The sequence below is a fragment of the Haplochromis burtoni genome, unplaced genomic scaffold (genome assembly GCF_018398535.1).
Source record: "Haplochromis burtoni strain Fernald_Lab_line unplaced genomic scaffold, NCSU_Asbu1 Contig_1, whole genome shotgun sequence".
Lineage (NCBI taxonomy): Eukaryota > Metazoa > Chordata > Actinopteri > Cichliformes > Cichlidae > Haplochromis > Haplochromis burtoni.
In genome coordinates this window covers 2,300,219-2,323,885 of record NW_024582362.1, presented here as the reverse complement: position 1 = coordinate 2,323,885, position 23,667 = coordinate 2,300,219, and the positions used below count along the sequence as shown (strand labels likewise).

Below are 23,667 nucleotides of genomic sequence, written 5' to 3'. Positions count from 1 at the left end.
ATGGCAGGATTGCTGTTATCCTTATATGAGCATTAATAGTTAATTTATAGTATTAAGTTATAGGAAAAAGAAATTACTACTTGAATGTTTCCATTTGCATGTTTGAATTCAGAATTTTATACCCGATGGCTTTCCTGAGGCATGCCTAAAGAGATCAGTATATAAAACATTTATGTAAAAGCACAAATAGAACCCCACCAAACATACAAATAAAAGCATTATTTGATGTTAAATTAGTTTTCTCTTTAAGTATTCAAAAAGCAGACTATGGACAGCGTGCATTGTTTTGGTTATATATTTCTGATATGACAATGAGCCATGATGCAATATGATACGTACACAGATGGCTAATATTTAAGGCTCAGATAGGTGGGTCATTCCTAGTATTTGTTGCAATTTGAGTCCATGTGAAGGAACTGAGATTAATGTTAAAACATTAGCTTATCTGATGAGGCATTGATGGGACTAGTTCTTGAGATTTTGAGTCTACAAGACTGAGTCAATTTTCCTAAATCTTGCCTGTGACATATGCTCTCCATACAGTAATAATTAAAGACTAAAACTGGAACTTATAACAATTAAAACTAAACCGAAAAATTACACTATGGAAACTAAACTATATTAAAAGCAATCAGATGGCTATGTATCTAATATAATCACTTTTTAGCACACGTGTGCTAAACTGCCATGTCCACAATCATCAATTATGCCCGGATATAAGTTATAGAAGTCCAAAAAATGTTGGCATTATCTCTCTTGCATAACCAAATGTGCAAGAGTAAGATAAGCTACTTATAATTAATTTATAACGGGACGAAGCTTCTCACAAAGACCATTAAACTGACTGTTTGTTTTGATGGAGTGTTGGTACACAGCTTTTCCAGCACTTCACCTGAGCACAGCTGTGCATGCAGCAGTAGCAGCATCATGTGGGAGTAAGCTGGGCGGGGAAAAGCCACTTCATGTGACGTCAGTACAGAAACAGTTCAGCCAGTTTGGAGAGGAGGAAGCAGGACTTCTCTGTGTACCGAAACCTGGACGTCCACGCAGAAGACACCCCCCGGCTCCTGCAGGAAGCACCAGCCGAGCCGGACACTCAAACCCAGCCCCCGCCCCAGCAGTTGCCGCCGTTCCGCGGTCACTTCACGCGACTTGCATTTAGCGGCAGAAACACCGGATACGAGCTCTGCTGCCGGGACCGAGACTTCCGTTAAGAAGCACGGCGGGGGAAAATCGTTCCAGTCGATATTTCTAGAGGCTGGCATGTAGCCGCCCCGTGTGCAGGTATGTTTACCCGGGTTTGTCGGGTCGTGAAACCTGCTTTGACGCAGTGTGTCGCTCCGGTGAGACGGCGGCTTGTTGGCAGGTAAAAATAAGTGAACCTCGGTTAACTGTGAGCTGCAGTCTGTAATTATGTTACCGACAAGCTGCAGGATTCATTGGGTTAAATGCCAGGGAAAACGGTGAAGTCCTAATATTTACATTCAGTCGAGTTTAAAGTCACAGCGTCTCCAACAAAAACTGATTTTTACTGAATGTGTCAGCACAGCATCCTGTTACTGGGACAAAAGTTTATTATGCAAGGTATAGTTTAGAGCAGGTGTGCTGCAGAAAAAAAATAACTGATGATGTTAATTGATTATTCATAAGCAGGCGTGTATTTAGTTATTCTAATGCCATCTTGGCTCCCCATCTACCCTAAGTAAAATTTCATTGATAACACAAGTTGCAGCTATCAGCAGTTTTGTGAAGTAACACTTGCCTCAATGGTTTTCTATAGAATGTTCATGTTTATAACACTCGATAGTCTCTATATATGCTGACTAAATGTGGGGTAAGGAGTTTGCAGTAAGGCTACAAATAACCTGAAAGCTAGTTTTTTTTATATGCCACTACAATTGTTGTAACTTTTGGTTATCTGTAATCGCAGCTGCTGTTCTGCGTGGTAATCATTTTTGGGTTTCTGTAGGGATGGTTCTGTGGATCAGCACATCTCTTTTACAGCCTTGTTTCTTGTGAGAAAGCAACATGTGGGACATTCCCTCAGTATGTAGTATTGGGAGGTGGGAGAAAGAATAGTAAAGTGGGAAATCTGGTCATCCTACCTATAAAGTATATATTAAGCTACAGCCAGCCGCTGTTAGGTCCTCCACCTGGAAGGTTTAGCATGGTGTCTTGGTTGGTCAGTTACCAGGTGTGTAGGTGTCTAAAAGGCTGACTTCCAAACGAGGTGTAGCTTCCTTGACCACTAGTGGTACATTCAGACCCGTTTTAGGAAGTATGAGAATATTATTGCTCTGGAAAAAAAAGCAAAGGTGGTCTTCTACCAGTAGGAAGCCATGGGAACATGCGTTGGTCTGGATACATCCATGGGAGCTTAACTATGTAAATGTTAGGCATAGATAAAAGTGCTGTGATTGAGTGTGATTGTGATAATGAGATGTGTAGTATCTTAACTTGAGTAGAAAGGTCCTATATAAGTACCAGTCCATTTACTATTTGAGTCTTTGCACATGTACAAAGACTGATGTTGTAAATCCTGCTTTCTGCCGAGCACTGAGTGGAGGTGAGGCCACTTTAAGTACTTTTTATGTCTTTACAAGCTTCAGGAATTTAACTGTGCAGCTCTGCCTTTTAATGTACAGTCATTTGGACAGTGACATAATCTTCCTAATTTTGCTGCTGTACACCAGTTAAATGTATTTGTAATGAAATGGGCAAAATGTAATTAAAGTGTGGACTTTCAGAAAGGGTTTAGAATAAAAGTCTGCACTAAAACTGAGGATTTGCAGCCTTTTTTATGTAGTCCCTCCATTTTCATGAGCTTAAAAGTAAACAAACTAATGTTCCAAATGTTGGGATTATTTAAATAATTAGATGCAAATCCCATTTAGTTGATGACTCCCTAAACCCACGGAGCTCAACATGATCTGAATTTCCACCCTTATCCATCTGTACTCAGTGTTTTACAGTCATTTTTTAACATTTGACTGAAATTGTGCAGAAAGAAGCTCAGTAGCTTAGGAATTCAATCTGCTGCTGTTAGGAAAATGTGTAAACCACTACCCTATTAGCTGCTGTTGGCATGCTTTTGGTACAAAATACTGATAGCGTAACAGTTGATATTACTACGTGATATTATCAATTTGCAGATCTCTCCGTATCAACAACATTTATAACAGCTGATAAATGAAAAAAGTAAAGAAGAAATGGGAGAAACACCATTCAGGCACGTTATCACTGTTGATGTTGCATAGTTTGTCCACTAGAGGGCACTGCTGGTAACAAGGTAACAAACCTGGTAAGAAAGCAGTAACAAACCCTGATCCAAGCAGAGTGTGAACGAGTAAATACACATAAAAGTACACATAACAAGTGTTAGGTACATTGGTTTATGTTTTGTGTGTATGTGGGAAAAAAAAAGAACAATATATCAGCTAATATATCAGATACGGGAGTCCCCCAAATATCGGTTGGAGTGATTGTATATCGGTCTGTCTCCACTTCTTTGTCAGCAACAGGCATTGAGACACTGAGACATTGTTGGAGGTTTCCTTGTCACACTTCTTTGGCTCTGGTATATAGTCAAATGAGAATGTTATTTTATGCTGTTTATTTTCCCATTCAAATTGAGATTTTGGCCGAGGATGAGAATGAGCCTCGATTGTGTCAGACAAATATGGTGTTTGCTTTTTTTTTTTTAGTTATCGGTTGGAGTGATTGTATATCGGTCTGTCTCCACTTCTTTGTCAGCAACAGGCATTGAGACACTGAGACATTGTTGGAGGTTTCCTTGTCACACTTCTTTGGCTCTGGTATATAGTCAAATGAGAATGTTATTTTATGCTGTTTATTTTCCCATTCAAATTGAGATTTTGGCCGAGGATGAGAATGAGCCTCGATTGTGTCAGACAAATATGGTGTTTACAGCAAAAATATATAAAGTAAGTAAAGCAAGCATCCTCGACAGTTGCAATCTGGAACTATTAACTATGAAAAATGTTGCTGATTTGCTTTCAGCTAATAATCAGAGTTGTAAAAGTGACGTCTTCCATCCTAAACGACAGCAATTCCTAGATATTGAAGCAAAATGATGTGCTTTGCCCTGAAAAGCTTTTTGGCCAAAGCATTAAACACCACAGCTGTAAAATTGCTGAGTGCAACAGGCACACTGTAAGCCCTTGCAGCAGTATTTTTCTTTATTTGTCAGGGAGCAGATGTGCTGTTTGGTGCTAGCACACACCCATTAATCAGTACATGTAACCCAATCTGTCCTCTCTTTAGGATCTTACAGATCCAAGGGTGCCTGGAAGGACCCTAATTAGATGCTGGTAACCTTTTCTGACCCAGAATGTCCTTTTTAACACATTAGCGTGATTATTGGCTGAGCTTTAATAATAACACACAATTTCATTCTGTGATTTATTGCTAATCAGAGGCTCATTCATATTCCTCCCAAAGATAGAGGTTTAACTCAGCTGAAGGATTAACCCCACTTTGTCATGCCATGATTGAGAGGCCACCTAAGACCTGCCATTGCTATAACTGCTGACACCACCTCAACCCAAATCCATATCCATCTGTGCCACATAAACAAGCCAGTGTGCGGGGGGTGGGGGGACTGATCATTTGCTGTAAATCATTAAAGGGTGACAGATGTGTGACAGATGTGAGGACAGGAAGTGACGTGAAAGTGCTGTGGAAATCTGTTAAGAGCACTCCACCATCTAAAATGCATGCAAGTGTCTGGTAAGCTGCTGCATGAAAAGGTCAGTTCAGCAAAGTGGTATTTTCAAATGATTATTAGCTGAAAGCAAATCAGGTAAAGGTATTTTCACTTAATACATTTCCCTTCCCTTTGATCATCTGCAACTTCTCACTTTCCTCGAACTCATTACCTTTTTTTAAAACCTCTGACAGGCTGCAGGGCTCTCTGTAATGAAGAGGCAAGCCAAGAAGGTGCTGGAGGAGGAGGCGGTCTTGTGCTGCTGCGAATACATGAACAGACATGGACAGCGCAGCCATGTAGCAGCCTGCTGCTGTGACTGTGAGGACCTGGATGACGCCTGTGACAGGTGGGAAATGCGAGATTTAATTTTGTGCCCCAATTTAAGGCAAGATAGACAACTTGTTTTTGGTGTATTTCGACGAAAATCCATAATAGTCTTTAGGTGAATTGTAATTCGATTGATCTGAACTAGACTCCTGTCCCTCCTCTGAGCTGTTTTTGGCTAATCACAGGCCCTGCTAAAGATCATCAGTTTTTAGGAGAGAATGAAAAAAGTTAGTCGGCTAAGGATTAAAGTCCTTGTTTCTTTAATGTTTTTTTAGATTTTATAAATTTAGTAACAATTTAACATCACAGTTGAAATGTTACTGGTTCAGACTTTAGGAGATTTTCACAAAACTACATAACTACAACAAACACACAGACTGTAGTTAAATCAAGACAAAAAATGTATAATAATACTAATACTATAAATAAAAAGGAGCAACCTTTAAAGACCTGTCATACCAGCAGAAATAATATACAGAAAACAAAACACAAATCAGACAATTTGGTCAAATTCCTGGACTTGTCTGACCAGCGGTGCAAAATCCAAAGAGAATCACATCATTTTCATACCAAAGCTTCTAATATAGCAGTGCTGGGATCAGTGACTCTATGTGAAAGATCCTTGGTTTGACACTGGGAGGAGACATTAACCCAGTGTCATGGGGTCACATGTACACGTGTACTCCCAGTGCCCAGTCCAAAACCCGGATAAATGGAAGGGCTGTGTCACGAAGGCCATCTGGTTTAAACACTGTGCCAAATCATTTACAATCACATAACAGAACAGCTGAAAGTGCTGGTAATTCTCTGCTGCTGCTTGCATTATATGTGCAAAGGGCACAAACTGTCTTGCTTGTTCTTACAGAGACGCTTTAACAGAATTATAACCCAGAAAGTAAATTTAAAAATGTAACTACGGTCTTAGTTCTGTCTATCTAAAACAAAAGATATCAGATAATTTTATTTCTACCACATCAGTGATGGAAGTAAGGAGTTACTTTTTTCAGTAACGAGTAATCTAACTAATCACTATAACTATCGTTACAGTTACTAACAAGGAAAACTATTTTTCAACAAACAGACGGTTGAAGCTGTCTTCAGCTTATTGCACCTTATATCAGTTGCACGGAAGCAGCTGTCTATGTAAGTAATCAGGGCCCCCCAAGATCTGGGCGCTACAGCTGTTAAGCAGCTCTGCGCGCTCCCGCGGACGGCAATCACTTTCTCCCTGACGATCACTTTTTGGCACAACACCTGGAGCTAAGGGGCAAAACAATCGCATGAGTGCTGCTGTTTGACTGAGGAAGAATAAAGTAGTCGTGGTAAGCCAATCACACTGACCACTTCTAAGATGACAAAGCAACAAGGTGATATATACCAGTTTTTAAATTGTGTGATAGGCCACGTAAAACCAGAGTCATGATAAACAATATATACTACGGTTTTTTCCTCGAATAGTTTTGCATCGTTTACGTGTCTAAGGACAGCGTACAAGCACTCTCTGCTTATGAACAACAAAAAACATACAACACAACAACAAAAAATCAGCCCTTTCATGTTGGTGGAAAAATGCACCATGTCGACCAATCAAAAAATAATGGCAACATGACATTTGGTTGTTAGGAGAGGAAGTTAGATGATGAGAGAGAGAAAGAGAGAGAGACAGCAGAACTGTTTGTGTAGTTAATGTGTTGTCTTGTAGTTAGGTTAGTGTTGTGGATAGTTTTGTGTTGTGTGTCAGAACAATGAGGCGACTGCTGTCTCCAGGTAGAAACAGGAGTGATACACCTGCTGCTGTCAGACCTGCAGGTATCAGGCTGTGATGTTCTCCTTTATAGTGGACAGAAAATTTTTTGGAGTGGCACAAATAATTTGTGTGGCATCTTATTGAATGCAGAACAGCTGATTGTTATGTAAATAGTTTGAAATTGTTATAAAAAAGGGGGTAAAAGGTAAACGGCTGCAAAAGCTGTGCATATGATTTTAAAATTGACAATTTATATTTGCATTTAAAGTTATGAAATATGATTCATTAAACACATTTGTGCTTGTTAAAGTAAAAAATATAACTTTTTCTACTCTGATATTATGTTTTTTTTGTCTGATTTTAGATCAATTGTGTTAATACAGTATGTCAAAATGAAAACATAACTGTAAATTCATACACGCTGAAAAGAATGAAACCAAACAAGGCAAAGTAAATAGTTTTTAAAGGTGAAATGTAGAGGAAACATCAAAAGTAGTTAAAAATGGCCAAATCTACCCTGGACCCCAGAGGATTAAACATTTTTTTTTAAAGTAATGCAATAGTTACTTTTCAAGTAATTAATTACTTTTAGAATCTTGTAACTCAGTTACTTTTTTGAAGAAGTAACTAGTAACTATAATTAATTACTTTTTCAAGGTAACTTGCCCAACACTGTACCCCATTAAAATCACATTTTCATTGAGGCCCACTTATTCTGAGATATTTCGTAATATGAAGCTTTTTTGTATTCCTGTTGGGAGGGTCGTAGAAGAGAGGGGAAGACCTATAATTTTCGGCCTCAGGTGTGATTTGTGTGTGCTTGTTGCAGCTTTATGGCCCAATAAGAAATGCTTCATTTGCCGTCACGTCAGTAAATGTTGGGCTCTTGATAGTTCCATTAGTCGACTAATTTGGTAGTCAGAAGCAGAGTCCTGCTGATGCTGATGACTGAATGCTTTATTGTATCATCAATATCAGGTTTTTCACATAGTGACACTCAGGGTATAAAAATCACATTGTAATTGCAATCTGCTGTTTATTATGAAAATATGATGAATGAATAACTTGTATTTGAGTTCTCTGTCTGTATTTTGGGTGCTTGAAACATGTTAGTAAGTTCCCTACATGGTTACTTTAATTAAAAAAAAAAAAAAAAAGGTATTACAGCTTTTCCGTTGCTTCATCAGGTTTCTGAAGAGGGAACCTCAGAAGCCTGAATCCCTGTCACAGGTGGCTGCAGTCGTCACAGATCGGATTCGTGTGCCGTGGCTGTGGGGTGGAGCTCGCAAGGTGGACCTGTCCATCATTCCTCCTCTTCTTCTCCTTCCTGCCCTGCTGCACCTTGCTGCTCTCCACTTCCTGATCGGGATGGTGGTTCTGACAGCTCTGCCGGGCTTAGTGCTGTGGTACTACTATTTCACCCACCGTAAGAAAGGACAGACCCTCTTCTTCCTCAGCCTGGCCCTTTTCTCCTTGGCGTACATGTACTACTTGTTCATCACTGAGGTGTTTCCACATGGGGATGTTGGACTGCTTCAGCTAGCGCTGGTAAGCGTCGGGGTTGTCCTCACCCTGCTGGCTCTTTTCCACACCAAGAGAGATCCGGGCATCCTGCGCCCAAACGAAGAGTCCGTTCACAGCAAGGTGGCATATTACAGCTCCCCCACAGGCAGAAACCCTTCCCTCAGTGGTGGGAGGCAGGATGTGACGATGACTGTAGCCAACCGGGCTGGGGTGTCGGAGCATGCGGAGGAGGAAATGAAGGAAAGCAACCGAAAGAACTGGTGTCAGGCATGCAGGATGGTGCGGCCCCCCAGGGCGGGGCATTGTCGCATCTGTGGTGTCTGCGTGCTGCGTCTCGACCACCACTGTGTCTGGTGGGTTCCATTCAAATTCCTCTCACTCGACCTGCCTGTCATCACTGCTTTCTTCTCCTTCAAACACTGAAGTTGTCTTGTTTGTGACCTGCTTCTTTTCTGCACAAAGACCACGCAGATCTAAAATAACACCTTTAATTTATAAGAGTTAAGTTACTCTGTTGTTGCAGGTAATGAGCTCAGAGAGAATGAATATCTTTGTCCTCTTGTGTCTAGCTCACCATATTTTTTTTCTATGTTGTGTTAACGTCACAATTTCCTTGCTGCCATCCTTCTATACCATGCACGCTCCTGCATGTTTGTGTGTAGTGTAGTGTAACCCTGGAGTCTCAGTACAATGTTTTGTCTGCTTGTGTGTGTACACGTGTGTTTGTGCATCCCCTCCTGTCTGTGTCGGGCAGGATAAACAGCTGTGTGGGGCAGGCCAATCACCGCAGCTTTCTGCTCACGCTCGTCCTCTTCCTGTTGACGTCCCTGTACGGAATCAGCCTGGTGCTGCAGAGTGTGTGTCCACGGCAAAATCTCCTCTTCGCCTTACTCTACTGCCCAGGAGTCTACAACCAGTACAGGTAGTGGAAACAGACATACAGTTCTGTCAAAAACTAAGTTTACCCCATTAATCAAGAGCTTGTAGAACCACCATTAGCAGAACTTTGAAGTGGTATTTTCTGTTTAGCTTTATCATGTTGCTGTGAAGGAATTTTGGCACATTCTTCTTTACCACATTACTTCAGTTCATTGAGGTTTGCAGGAATTAATTAATGCAGAGCTCTGTGAAGGTCCCACCACAGCATTTCAGTCAGTTTGAGGTCTGGGTCATTGCAACACCTTTATTCTTTTATTTTTCAACTATTCTCTTGTAGATTTGTTGCAGTGTTTTGGATCATCATCCTGTTACATGACCCAGTTTAAAACCAAGCTTTAGCTGCCAGAAAGATGGCTTCACATTTGTCTCTAGAATACTTTGGTACACAGAGGGCTTCACGGTCAAATCAGTGACTGCAACATGTCCAGTTTCTGTGGCCACAAAACAAGCCCAAATCATTTTCCCTCCACCACTGCACTTTATAGTTAGCATAAGGTTTTTGTGCTGATATGATGTGTTTGGTTTTTCTGTGCATTATGGTCAAACATCTCCACCGAGCCAGGATACATGGGCATTACATCAGGAAGGACATCTGGTGTCAAATCTGTGCCAAGTTGTAACTTTCAGATTCATTCACTGTTTGAAATAAGGGAGCAGCCTTAAATGACTATGCATGTATGTGTGTATTGATTGGAAACTGTAAAGATTTCCAATTTTTATGCATAGCTAATTGAATTCTGGCACTAGCATCAGGGCTGTAACGGTTCTGAAACAGAGACCAAATCCAGAATGAAAACAAGGCATTGCCCCACAGACATCAGGAAACACTGGTGACAAATGGAAGGATAACACCACTACCATAAGCCACTATATACTGCTACGCTAGCTTATAGTGGCGGCGTTATCTTTGGCGTCAGCTTTATTGTGAAATACACAGTTTAATTCAACTTTTTTGTTTTTTTGCAGAGAAGACTTGGTGTTGCTGTAAAAAAAAAAAAAATCTGTGTAAATACAGGTTTATAATCAGCTCAGTAAGGTTTGTATGTAATGACGTTCAGTGACCATGTGGACCTGTGGTGGTTAATGCTGAGACCTAAAATATGGAAGTGAACTAAAAATGAATGAGAAGTGTTTGAGTTTACTTTTAATTCATGATTTCATCACAGGTGATCATACATGTAATTTATTTCCTCATTCGCCTTCTCATTGATCTCCAGTATGTTGTCCATATTCCAATATAATGGAATTAGTCTGTTACGGCGTCATTGTGATGTCGTAAAAAGTGTGTTGTACAGCTCTCATATAATCTATTACTCGATATGGTTTGACTTTGTGTCCTAACGATGAATTTCAAGGTCAAATGCTTAGCAACCCTAGGTACCCAAACAAATGGAACAGATTATATACTCTGTACTAGTATTTATACTAGAAAGAGCATAATAAATAAATCAGGCTCTACAGGCAGGTTTCCTTAAAATGTAATGTAATCAACATATGTATTCACAGTGCCTTATTAATTAAAATTAGGACCCTCTGTATTGTTACCCTGTGAACAAAATTAAACATCTTAACTGCACAGCGTCAGTACTTGTGCTTAAATAAACACCCACAGCTGAGATAGAGTCCACAGAAAATAGGGTTGACAGCCTTTTTCGCAGCAATTAAGATCCTCACTGACCCACTGCACAGCCATTTAATACTTTTCCCAGAACTACCAGAAGTAAGTGAGGACCTTCCATGAGCATATTGAGTGTCTGGCTTTTTTCGCTCTACTGAATCACTTTCAAGAGTACCTTGAAGCAGTGCCCATTAAGCTGTTGGAGAAAGATTCAGTTTTTGCTCAGAGCAACGAGCATGCATGTGAAGTAGTTCAAATGACTAGTACTGGCACTGCTACTGAACTCAGAGTTAAAAACTGTGAATGAGTATCATGCCCTCAATATGTAAAAATACTGGTTCTTTTAACTGTGATCTGTCCATTTACACCCTTTTAAACTGGTTACACTAAATATTTTATCTTTGAAAGTGGCTGAGCATGAAAATAAAACCCTTTTGCTGGTAAAAAAAGAAAAAAATTGACTACCTCCGTCCTTGTCTGTGTTCCAGCACTGCTCTTTGCTTCACCTGTGCGTGGTACAGCAGCATCGTGACGGGCGGGTTGCTTCACCTGCTGGCGATACAGCTCATCAACGTCAGCTACAACGTGACCGAGCGCGAAGCCCGAATCGCCCTGCGAGAGAAAACCGCTCGCAGCGCCTGCTGGGGACTCGTCGTGAACACTGGCGCCTATTCCCGAGGTTTCCGTGGCAACTGGTCTGAGTTCATGAGCATGGGAGACAAAGTGATTCCCCCCTCTCCCACTGACTTGGTGTGAGAGACTTGTGATGCAATGCTGTTTAAAGTTTGGGAATTGTGGCTGCTGGTGTGTTAGTGTCCACTGGATGGCAGCATGACTCCTTTTAACTGATTGGACGTGCTGCTGGCAGCAAACCTCAGAGCTGCTACGTTTTTAACGTGCAACATATGGAGTTGCACTGACTTTGACACTTAGCAATAACAACTACTCACGCCCATAAGATGCACATACTGCCATAAATGTGAAGGACATGCAGGATCTCCTCTATGCAGCTGGTCATATACGTCACCTCTGCCAAACAAATAGTACTAGTCCTTCACGCTGGATGTCTTCCTTGACTTGAAGGCTGACCTTATGTCTCCCCTCCTTCGTAGTGCCTTGATGCGAGACAATAACTCCAATCTGCTGATCCTGGTGGGGACATTTTGTCTGAACACAGCACAAGATGATGCCTCTGAGTGCACAGATAGGATATTCAAGGAGGCTCTCTAGGGCTCACTATAACCTTTTCATCATTCACAAACAGACTGCACTTGACCTTGTGAAACGAATTCATGGATATTTATCACAACTAATTGAAACATTTTGGCACAGGCCAGATAGGCCAGCTAATTTGAAGTTCCACAGCAGCTGATTGCTTAGTTATTACCACACGATTACTTTGACTCTTTTAATCTGTTTCAAAACTGACTCAGAAATGGAACAACTCTTAGATAAATGGAAAACGCAAATGAATCAATATGTTTTGGCATCAGTTAGAAATGAGTTTTTCACTGCTTTTGGTTCTCACAGGCATTAAAGGGGTTTTTTTTGTTTGTTTTTTGTATTCCAATAATTGCTCTGGTTGATTTATGTGTTTCTGTGAAAATATTTTATAAAATAAATGTAAGAAGTGTGCAGTGTGTCATCTTCCAGAGTGATGCTGAGATGTTTGCGTGTCGCCTGCATCAGTATGCAGTACGTTGCCCGTTCTGTCGGTCTTCCCAGAGGCGTTACAGTGGATGGGAGCAGAAATCTGGGAGAACCTCAGTCACTTTGCGGCACAGCTTCTCCCTCCGCTCGTCCTTCTCTCTTTCCTTGCGCAGCAAACATGGAAGTTGCCTCCAGGCCAGGAAACATTGCCGCAGCACTCGTCTGATATGCAGGCAGATGGAGGGACAGACGGGAACAGAGCAAGTGAGCAATAACAAAATGGATTAAAGGGACCTCTAGCATGACAACAGCTAATAAATTCTCACATGTAACTCTGGGGCTTGTTGGTAGTGTCACCAAGGCAGCTGGTGGGAATTCATTTGCACCCTGTGGCCATTTAGTGGACTTCACCTAACAAGCTGAGGTTTATAAACATTCTCAACTTGTGGCAACGACAGATCATTAAATCCTACAAACGCTTCTTATAAAAAGCCCTCTTTTGGACCACAATGCAGATTTGTGCATTGTAACAAAATTATTAATATTATTGACTTATGGTGTCATTTTTAATATCAGTTCAATTCAATTTTATTTATACAGAGCCAAATCACAACAACAGTCACCTCAAGGCGCTTTATATTGTAAGGTAGACCCTACGATAATACATATAGAGAAAAACCCAACAATCATATGCCTTCCTATGAGCAAGCACTTTGGCGACAGTGGGAAGGAAAAACTCCCTATTAACAGGCAGAAATCTCCAGCAGAACCAGGCTCAGGGAGGGCCAGCCATTTGCCGTGACTGGTTGGGTTGAGAGGAGGAAGGATGGATGTTGTGGCGGACTGTTGTACCTTGTAATTAGTGGAAGCTGTGATGCTAAACTAAGGACAAACCTGAACAAACCAGCAATGAGAATGTTTAGAATCTGAAAAATTAGCATGTATGTCACACCAATTAACGGGACCCTGCTGGTTTCTTTCTGCTTTCTTTCTGCTTGGTAATAGTGCGAGTATATCATAATTAAAATAGCCAGGAAAAGAAGAACCTAAGCAGTATCTTGTCTGTGTAAATTCTGGCTTGCTACTTTAACAGATTTATGGCATGAACAGCAGCATGTTAGCATGCTGGCTCTAGGATTTAGGGAGACCATACAAGCACAGATGGTTTTATATAAGACCGCTATATCACAATTACCCTCCAGATTTATTGACTTTTGGGTATCTACAAAGGCTATTATTGCAGAAACGTGGCCCGTTTAGGAGCGCTACACACTGAGCTACAAAAGCATCCCAACAGACTCCATTAATCATGATATGAAAAGACATTTGCAGCTAACAGCAGATATGAGTTGGTGCACCGGAGTCAAGGAGATGGTGGTATAAATTTTCTGTCTAATGAAGAGGAAGTTACACTGGAAAAGGAAGATGGAAAAAAAAGATGCACTTCATATTTCATATTGGTGAATATCCAGAAACTGCTTCTGCAATGTGTATTATAGAATTACCATCTACACAACTTCCTAGTAAATCTATTTTTTTCTGGGCTACTTGAGGTCTTGAGAGTCTCTTATTGAAAATGCCTAGAGGTCAAATGAATGTTTACATCTTCAAAGGCTTGCAGGCCCTGTCCTTTCTCTAAGAGCTGCAAAGACTGTTCTGATTCAGCAGTTTAACTTGTAATTAAAGTTCTTTCAAGTTGTTAAATATAATAACACCCACTTGGCTGGTTATATTACTGTGAACATATGGCAAAGTCAGGGGTAGCAGACCTCTCATTATGCTCCAGAGCCAGCTCCTGATGCTCCCACTCCACCAGCCTCTCCTGAGTCACGTGGTCCAGCAGCGCCAGCAGAAACCTCCTCAGAGTGCGTGTGCGATAGAAGCGCTCGGCTCGCTCTTCCTGAATTATCTGTATGTCTCTCATCTGGAATGAACAACACTTGCTTACAAATAGGAATACAGTGAACGTGAACAAAAATTATAAGATGAGATGCACAGTGCTGTGAAAAAGTATTTTTCCTTTTCTCGATTTCTTAGTTTTTTTGGTATTCATCACACTTACATGTTTCAGATCACCAAACATCAACCTCATGATGCATTGTGAAAAGGTTATTTTCCCATAAACCTAAAAACTGACTGTGCCACCTTTAGCAGCCACATTGAAGGCTGACCAGCCAGTTTAAGGTCACGCCAAAGCATCGCAGTCTGATTTGAGGCCAGAGTGTGATTAGGCCGCCCCAACAGCTTTATTTTTATTTCTTTTTTAGCCATTCAGAGGTGGACTTGCTGGTGTGTTTTGGATCATTGTCCTACTGAATAACCTAAGTGCTCTTGAGCTTCAGGACAGAAAGTGATGGCCATAAATTCTCCTTCAGGATTTTCTGGTAGAAAGCAGAATTCATGGTTCTATCGCCCATATCCTGAAGTATTAAAGCAGCCTCGACACTGTTGGTATGGTGTTGCTGTTCTTTTTATGAAGTGCTGTATTAGTTTTTATTACTTTTTTGGGGGGGGGAAGCAAGAAGGTCCTGATTTCAATTCCACCATCAGGGTCTTTCTGTGTGGAGTCGGCATGTTCTCCCCGAGTTTGTGTGGGTTCTCTACAGGTACTCCGGCTTCCTCCCACAGTCCAAAGACATGCACTTAGTGGGATTAGGTTAAGTGGTAACTATAAATTGCCCATAGGTGTGAATCTGAGTGCGAATGGCTGTCTGTTTCTATGTGTTAGCCCTGTGAAAGACTGCTGACCTGTCCAGGGTGTGCCATGGCATGACCTCTGTAATGAGTCAATCACCTCTTGGAGTCTACTTGACTTTGCCAGACAGGTTCTGTTTTGGTGATTTCTTGATTGAATAGGTCGGGTAATTAGACAACTGAATTAGGAAACTGAACTCAGCTTTTCCAAAAATTGCTCTTAATCACAGTTAATTCATGATTTAACAAGAAGGGCAATTATTTTTTTCCGCATAGGGCCAGGTATTTAAAAAATGCATTTAGTATTTAATCAGTTATTTTTGTCTAATGTTAATTTTTTTGACCTGAAACATGTAAGTGTGAAAAAATGTTTTTTAAAAAACACTAAGAAATCAGGATATAAAAGATGGTTGAAAAACTAAAGGAAAATCTAATATAAGTGTTGGTTGTCTCCTTATTTGATGTTTTTCTGATAGTGTGGGTGGTGACTGGGGAGCTGGTGACTCAGAAGGTCACAGCAGATGATTTCCATTATTTTCATACTCATCAAGCTGATCAGTGACCCATATCGCCCTGTGGATGGTTTATTATCAACTGGGAGAGAGAAGTCACATGAACACAGGAATGTCTCGTGGTAGGAAAGAACTTTGTTTTGATTTGCATTGATCCCTCTCGTGTACCCAAGTCATGCCAGCAAACACAGACAGCAAAACAGAGGCACAGGGCTGGCTTCTTTCCTTTAACCTGTCACTCATACAGACTGGAAAAATGAAAATATGACTGAGCAGGTAGAAGAGGAGATTAGGAAAAAGGTATTTCTTTTAGTCAGCCCCGGATGGCGTCTGTATGTGTGCAGGTGTATACGCACCCTTTTCCAGCAGGTTAAGCTCCTCCGAAGCAAAAAGTGCTGGTGCAGTTGGTCAGCACAAGCTTCTTTGTCAGACACAGACTCTCTTGCTGATTGCTGCCAGCCTAATGTGCACTGCCTCAGGAGGATGAAAGTGTGATGACGCTCAGCCAGCTGGCAGGGAATGAAAAAGAGGGGGGGAAACCATGTGTGCACTCGTGAATGTAAACTCAATCATATGTGCCAGGTAGAAAAGCCATGTACTCGCATCCAAACAGAGAGGTTTTATAACAAGCTCTGAAACATGAATACAAAAGATTTTCTGCGTTCATTTGTTAAGCTTTGCTAAGACAGGAACATTTGGAGGATGAAATAGTGATGATGTCAAGGGAGTGCTGCTAGAAAGCTTTTGTTTGGACGTATTCCTTCTGCACTTTCACGTTCAAAGTGTGTCGTAGATTTGCCTTTGGCTCGGTTTTTGAGCGACAATAATTTATTTTTTAAAAAACCAGAGCAGTTTGTGTATTGCTCACAATTGTCAGTTATTGTGTACATTGCTCACAGTTGCCACTTTAACACATTAATGGTGTTAAAGTCAAATAAATGTTTTTAGTTTACTCCTCACAGCCAGAAATACAATAGTACTTGCTGGCTCCCTGTGTCGCTGTAGACTGACAGCTGAAATGGACAGGACAGGTGATTTACCTCCACACTGGCTTGTCTGAGCTGAATGAGGCGTTTCCATGGCGCCAGGCCCCGCCGCAGCAACAACGTTCTGCAGTGGTGTTGGCGGGCCAGTGCCATCAGCTCCCGTTGCCTTTTCAGTTGTCTCTGTTTCTCCTCTTCTCTCTGTGCAGAAACACAAAGTGAGATTATTTTTAATATTCTGCAGGGAGTCACATGAGAGAACCGCTTCTTGTACTCAGACCCACGAAGTTCAGCTTTTTTGCGGACATCCATAAAATATGAAGTACACCTCACCTCTCTTTCCAGCCTTTTCTCCTCCCGACGTCTTTCTGCTGCTTTGCGTTTCTCCTCCTCCTCCTCCCTCAGCCTGAGCTCTTCAGCGGCTTTCATCTGAGCCTGAAAGTTGTGTTTGCCATTAAATTTGGATGTGTTTTTTTTAACGACAGCTGTTTTGGAGGTCCCAAAATAAAAATGGTAAGAGGTCTGCACTTATGGAGTGCATTTTAACCTTAGCTGGCTTCTACTGCTTTACTATCGGTTTCTCATTCACCTATTCACACAAACTCCCGGCTTCACGTCTTTCCTGAGATCAGTTACAAACAATGAGGGGCAGGGAATCAAACCACCAACCCATGGGAAATCAGAGCCACCACTTGAACCACAGCTGCTGCTGCAAAGAAAAAAAACCCCACATTTCCCCAGAAAATGACCTTTCAGCTTACCAGCTTTTCTTCTTCTTTCTTCCTCTTGAGTTCCTCAATTTCCTTCCTTCGCTCTGCTCGCTGACGTGCCCGGGCCTCCATGGCTTCAGAGAGACAGAGGGAAAGTAAGCGGATGACAAGCTTTTCTTCTGTGCAGTCCAGTGATTGGTCATGTACACGTTTCTTTCTTAGACTTTTCATTCTGAACACGAACACATCGGCCCTTATGCCCACAAATGTAAACTGCTCACAAGTGTGACTCGGAGTCACTTAATTTCCTGAATAAAAGAGCTACAGCAGTGCTTCACCACATCTTTGGGAGATGGAAATGAACTTTCTGTGCGTGTGTGAACGTGCAAGTTCCCCTGTACAATGAGCTACTTTTAATACTGACCTGTGGTGAGTGGATGGGGGCATGTCTGCAGCGTGACAGCTTTGCTTGAAGGTGCACTCTGACTGTCAGGTTCTCCAGTCCCTCTCGGTGCCCTGCAACAGAAACAAAGGCCTGTCAGAAGTCTGTCTGATACTGTTCCTGGCAAGTGTTACTCAGAAAGGTAATGACCAAAGCCAAACTTGACTGACATACATTAGATTGTCTGTAAATGAACTCCAATGTGCCAAGCTTTCTTCTGTTACTGTATACACTGCTTGGAGAGTGTATTCCCCCTGTAGCAGTCATAAACTTTTTCTTTCCTTTTACTCATTCTAAAGTTTAAACATCATCTGTTTCTTTTATCTTCTCCTCCATGATTTATATTAATAACAAAAGCTGTTATCGGGTAACAGATTGTACCGCAGTGCATCTTCATCTATATTATGGAAACCATAATTATCTATACCATAGTACCAAACTACACATGAAATATTGGTTCCTTTTAACTTTACCTAATGAGGTGTTCACACAAATAAACCTTTCCACTTGTTCTGCCATTAGTCTGCGCCGAGGAAAGAGAAGTGAACAAACAGTGATTACTCATCTTGAGAGGTTTCAGAGCTGTTAACAAATTCGGAGTGTGTGGAGTTAGTCTTACACAAGGCTGAGTGTGAAGCCAGGTTAAATATAGTATGTGAAACAATTTAGTAGACGCGATCAACCTAAACAGCACAGGCTCTAAATCTCTAAGCCTGAGGAACCAACCAAACATGGTTTCATTTCAACATCTGTCACACGAACATTTCCAAGTTTAAATAATGCACAGTGAAAGGTCATCCCTCCTTGGCTTCATCCAAACTGCACATGCAGGCTGTGACAAATATCTCTCAGTGGGCTCCGTCCTTCTTCATGTGGACCCGTTCCACAGCTGATTCATGAGAAAGCACAGCAGTACATTTGTATACACATTTACAAGCTACAGGTGGGCATGGTGGTGCAGTGTGTCTTCATACCAAGCAGGTTTTGGCTTTGAACCTCCTGCTCAGCTTGGGCCTTTTTGTGTGGAGTTTGTAAGTTGTATATTTGTACAGGATTTTTAAGCATGAACGGATTGTTCAATGACGGTCCAGCGTGTCACGATGCTCAGAATCTGCCTTTGCAAGGCTCACAGCTTTCACTGCACCTGAGCCAAATGTCTTTTCCTGCAGGGGGTCTTCAGGAGGGGACACCAGTTTCCCTGTTCATGAAGCGGCACTGGAGCTTATATACATCCAGTTCATCTGGGCTTTTTCCACCTTGCTTTGGGTTCCTAATCAGATTTTAAAGTTGTGACACCAGTTTAGCTTACTTGGATGAGCAGGCAGTCATAAGCTGAAAGGCTCAATCCAGTGTCCCGCATTCGAGTCTCAACCAGGACTCTTTGTTGTGTGTCCTTCCCCCAATCTCTATCCTATTTTCATGTCTAGTCTTCTAGTCTTCACTGTTCTATCAAATAAAGTCCAGAAAAGCCCGCTCTCCCCCTCAAAACGGTTATACCCCTAGAAAAAACACCACATTCCTACACCACATTAAGGTTGAAAGAAGCCAGTGAGGTGGTTTGGGCAATGAATGACCAGGATCGTCTCCAGCACACCTCCACCTGACACTTTTGTAGGGCACAACCAACAACGAGGACACCTTTTGTTAGACCCCGAACTCGCTGCAAAACTATATTTTTCAGCTGGCCTGAGAGTACCTCGAGCTTCACAAGGAAAAAGCGAAACAGGAAATGTAAATCTGGAACTATAAATGAGCAGAACTTATAAAGGATGGACGGACACTAAGCATACTCATTATTCAAAACTTTGCAAAAATTATACTTTGCTTTAATTTGTTATGAAATTAGAAACATTTGGCATCAGCAGACTGGATAGACTAACAAAAGACAGAAACTAAAAGCATTTATTAATGACTTAATTATTTATAACTTAATAGCACAAACTGACAGCCCAGAAGTTGCTTTTTGGCTTATAATGGACCTGCAGAACATTAGTTAATTATTTATCATTCAGTGAAAAAGCCAATAATTGCAGCTTTAAATCCTTTATAAAAGGTGCCTTATGGCAGGGTGGAACCATAAAAACTGCTGATGACACAGGGTTGGCTGTTTGGTGTCACAAACAAATAAACACTCAGTTTAATACGTATTACTTATAAAATGATTCACACTAATCTAGAGCTAACCGGTTCATGCGATATGCACTGAACATACCTCTGCACCTTGGTGTCAATATTGCGAGTCTTTGGTCTCAAGCCTCCGAGCATTGTTGACTGGGTAACTTTTGCAGCTCTCTCCATTTCCAGCGTCAAGCCCCTCATGTTCTGCTCCTGCTTCAGCTGGGTAATTTGCTCTTGCTGCTCTTTCAGCAGCTTCCTCTGTTGTGCGATGATCTGCTTCTGGGCAGCATGTCTGTTTTCAAACCTGCTGCCTGGTGATACCAATACCGAACGGGTGCAGGCACCACCCTCCTCCTCTTTCTGCCATGCCCTGTGGAGCTCAGCAGCTGTGGGTGCTGCATGGCGTCGGGTCACCTGCCACGGTTGAGAGGGCCGGGCTGCAGTAATCATAGGGTTCTTTTCCTGAGGTAGTGCAGAGGTCTCGGGGGCTAAAGTGTCAGAGCTGTAGCGATCTTCCTGAGGAGAATAGAAAAGAGAAGGTGGGATTTTACATAGAAGCTAGGTTCACATAGAGCCTAAGGCGACAACACAGTTGCAGTAAAAGTTTCTCTTGGTCTCTCAAGGCTGCTCAAACTTTACTAAGACTTTGTCCTTTTAGAATTCTGATACATTAACAGAAAAAGTCTCTGATAGGTAAGGATGGGTACCGGTATCTGGTGCCATGATGGCACCGGTTCTGACATAAACGGTAGTAACCAGACTGAAAAGCAGTGCACATTTCGGTGCTTTATTTCGGTGCTTTTTTTTCCTGAGCTGTGATACACTTTCTAGCCAATCATTTTACATTTCTGAGGATAGTAGGCAGGTCCAGGTACGTAGGTTCTTTTAGAGCAGAGCTACAGATTAAAAATGCCCAAGGCGAAGCGGTCAAAAGTCTGGCTGTACTTCACAGCAAAAGATGCAAACTCAGCAGCCTGCAACAAGTGCTTTAAGGTGATACTGTGATACTGTCAAAGGAGGTAGCATTATAGTTCTTCATTCTCTATTGTTGATATTTGTCTTTCTTTATTTCTTAGTGTTTACGCGTTTGGTTTATTTCCTTACCCTTACAAGTTGCTTTCGTTTTATTTTGTGCCGTTAGTACTGTGCTCCTGCACTAAAGGTTTTTGGGTTCATCCGGGGTTTAGCTCAATAGCCTTCTGTTTATGTTCAATGTTCCTGGTGTTTATTATGATTCTGATTCTGTGCCTTTAGTCCCTTTTGTGTTTCTATTCTGTCCCTCCAGTGTTCTCAGTGTTTCTCTCTTTGTCAAGTTCCTGCCTCCCACATAGCCGACTGTGACAATTACATCACTTTCCTTTATAAGAGAGTCACGGTAGAGACAGATAGTAAACACGAGGAAAGAAAACATCATCAAAACAACTCTCTGCTGTAAAGGTTAAACCAGCCAACGCATCTCATGTGTTTCTCCAGCATTTCTTCCATCAGGTCTCTGCCCTCGTGTTCATCATCCCTGCTCTCTAAAGAGTTGTAAATATTTCAAAACCTTCTTTGGCTGAAGGGCTGAGTAAAGGTCAGGTTATTTCATGCAAAGAGGAACGTTAAAAGGGAATTTTTTTCATTCAGTTAAGCTCCGAAACTCAGTAATTGCCTCTGTAATTAGGCTTTCAGCACCGCCTATCAAAGCTGATGTTTTAGTCATGATTTCACTCGCTGTAATATTTTTCAGATTGTGTTCAGTGGGAATCATTAATGAAGAGAGTGCACCGTTGCTGATGACATGAGGATTTGTGAGTCTCACCTTCTCTGTGGTCCGGTTCGGTGCCTCCGGTGGGGCCATTATTGGCCAATAAGCCGGACTTTCTGTGGCCTTGAGTTTGCCTGCTGATGCAGCACTGATTAGAGCAGCCATCTTTTGTTTGATTTCCTGCTGCCGGGCCAAAAGCTCACGTTGTTCCTTCTCCGTCCGACACCATAGCTGCCACTCATTCAGACATCGCCGTAGCAACCGCCTTCGGTCACTTTCAGCAGCCAGCTGGCACTGTCTGGAGGAGGATACGGACGTGATCATATTTCTTGCCCTCAATTACTGCTGGGTCACTGCACCCTGGATATAAATGCTTCTCAGTCAACGAGTGACCTGTTGAGATACTCTCAATTAATAGTTTGATTTTAGATTTTGGTAGAAGGGGAGGGCATCGATGATACAATAAGAGCTACTTTAATGTTTACAATCTCTGGTTCTTGCCTGCTTTCGGTTCGCAGTGCTTCCTCTGTTCTTGCCACCTCGCGCTCCTTTCGTTCTGCCCACATCACTGCTCGCCACGCCCGCCATGCTTTTAGCTGCCTCTTCCAGTCATAGAGAGCCTTGGCCTTACCCATACGTAGCCTTCGGTCCAGCACGACTGAATACCACCCAGAGAAATGCCTTTGCAGACACTAAACCATATGCACAAATTCATGCGAAACATAAATTCACATATATAATAGCAACCTACAGTTGTGGTCAGAAGTTTATGAACAGTCATCATGGGCATAAATGTCATAGTAATTTTGGGCTTTTAATGATTCCTTAAACTGTCCTCCTCCTTCAATATTCCATCCACTTTGTGTAATGTACCAGTGACACTGGCAGCAAAGCAGTCTCAGAGCATGATGCTACTGCCACCATGCTCGACAGCTGGTACAGTGTTGTTAGGTTTGTTATTGGGGCCAACCAGCCTAATCTTTGCCTTGTCTGATCATAAAAGCTTTCTCCAGGCCAAGACACTGGCATTCCAGCACTTTCCAGTTCAGAGCAGGCTTGAGACTTGGTGGTCTCTGAATATCCTAACCAATTTCCTCTTATTTGAGGGTGACAGTTTGGGTCTTATTTCAGAAACTGGGGACACATCTGAATAACTTGTACGTATGTACAACTGTATAAACTGATCTTGAAATCTGCAGTTGTTTAGAAATGGTTCCAAGTGACCTTTGCCAATTTATGTAAATATATTTTCTTCTTAGATTTTTCCTGAGTTCCTTGGCCAGTATTGGCCAGTTCAGTGAGTGTTGTCAAACAAATCCTTTTTACTCTGTGAAAAAGAAACTACCAGTTGAAGCCAATTATTATCACTAATGGAAAGTTAATAGGCCTTGGTCTTGTCAAGTTTACCAATAAAAATGTCTGCTGTACAGTCAATCCACCAAGACCAGTTCAAAGGAATCAGTGAAAGCCCAATACTACCATGACATTCACTCCCATGACGAGTGTATGCAAACTTCTTAACACAACTGAATCTACAGTATTTACACAAACATACTTAGCTTCCAGGTACCAACCTTAAGGTTGTTAATGTGAACCTTTCTTTGAATCATTTGTTCTTGATACAGTCGCTTAGCGTCCTCATGCTGTTGTTTAATGAGAGGTGTTGGAGCTGAATGGAGGTTTCTGGCTGTGATCTGCACTTCTGCTCTTCCTCTCTCTCTGTACATTAATATATAATTCTATTTTGTTGTACTTTTTCAACATGTTCAAAATAAAGATTCAATCAATCAATCAATCAATAAAAGCACAATGGCAATTTTCTTTATGTGGCACATTTCATTATACATAAACCTAATGTGCATAACACAGAAGATACAAACATAAAAACCTGTGTGCCTTAAGGCACCCCGTGTAAATGTAAGAAATG

The 23,667-nt window shown here is 41.6% G+C and overlaps 2 protein-coding genes across 4 annotated transcripts in view; one reads left to right on the top strand and one right to left on the bottom strand.

Moving 5' to 3' along the window:
* The first annotated feature begins 863 nt into the window (after positions 1 to 863).
* zdhhc23b (zinc finger DHHC-type palmitoyltransferase 23b) lies at positions 864 to 12,914 on the top strand. 3 transcript variants are annotated; one of them, XM_042221583.1, is made up of 5 exons: positions 864 to 1,366; positions 4,921 to 5,075; positions 7,991 to 8,680; positions 8,995 to 9,249; positions 11,373 to 12,914. In XM_042221583.1, the coding sequence occupies exons 2-5, from the start codon at positions 4,939 to 4,941 to the stop codon at positions 11,638 to 11,640; spliced, it is 1,350 nt and encodes a 449-aa protein (XP_042077517.1). In that variant the 5' UTR covers positions 864 to 1,366; positions 4,921 to 4,938; the 3' UTR covers positions 11,641 to 12,914. The 3 variants fall into 3 exon arrangements, with proteins under 3 accessions (XP_042077517.1, XP_042077482.1, XP_042077539.1); XM_042221548.1 differs by having other exon boundaries at positions 866 to 1,284; XM_042221605.1 differs by having other exon boundaries at positions 869 to 1,284; positions 9,082 to 9,249.
* ccdc191 (coiled-coil domain containing 191) overlaps positions 12,615 to 23,667 on the bottom strand; it is a 15,678-nt gene continuing 4,625 nt past the window's right edge. The window contains exons 7-17 of the mRNA XM_005912265.3: positions 23,315 to 23,459; positions 22,242 to 22,432; positions 21,795 to 22,038; positions 20,088 to 20,509; positions 17,858 to 17,949; positions 17,485 to 17,567; positions 17,057 to 17,158; positions 16,781 to 16,924; positions 16,097 to 16,249; positions 14,304 to 14,458; positions 12,615 to 12,756 (exon numbers count right to left, since the gene is read on the bottom strand). Coding sequence (XP_005912327.1) covers positions 12,615 to 12,756; positions 14,304 to 14,458; positions 16,097 to 16,249; positions 16,781 to 16,924; positions 17,057 to 17,158; positions 17,485 to 17,567; positions 17,858 to 17,949; positions 20,088 to 20,509; positions 21,795 to 22,038; positions 22,242 to 22,432; positions 23,315 to 23,459 — 1,873 coding nt within the window. The remainder of the gene's footprint in view (positions 12,757 to 14,303; positions 14,459 to 16,096; positions 16,250 to 16,780; positions 16,925 to 17,056; positions 17,159 to 17,484; positions 17,568 to 17,857; positions 17,950 to 20,087; positions 20,510 to 21,794; positions 22,039 to 22,241; positions 22,433 to 23,314; positions 23,460 to 23,667) is intronic.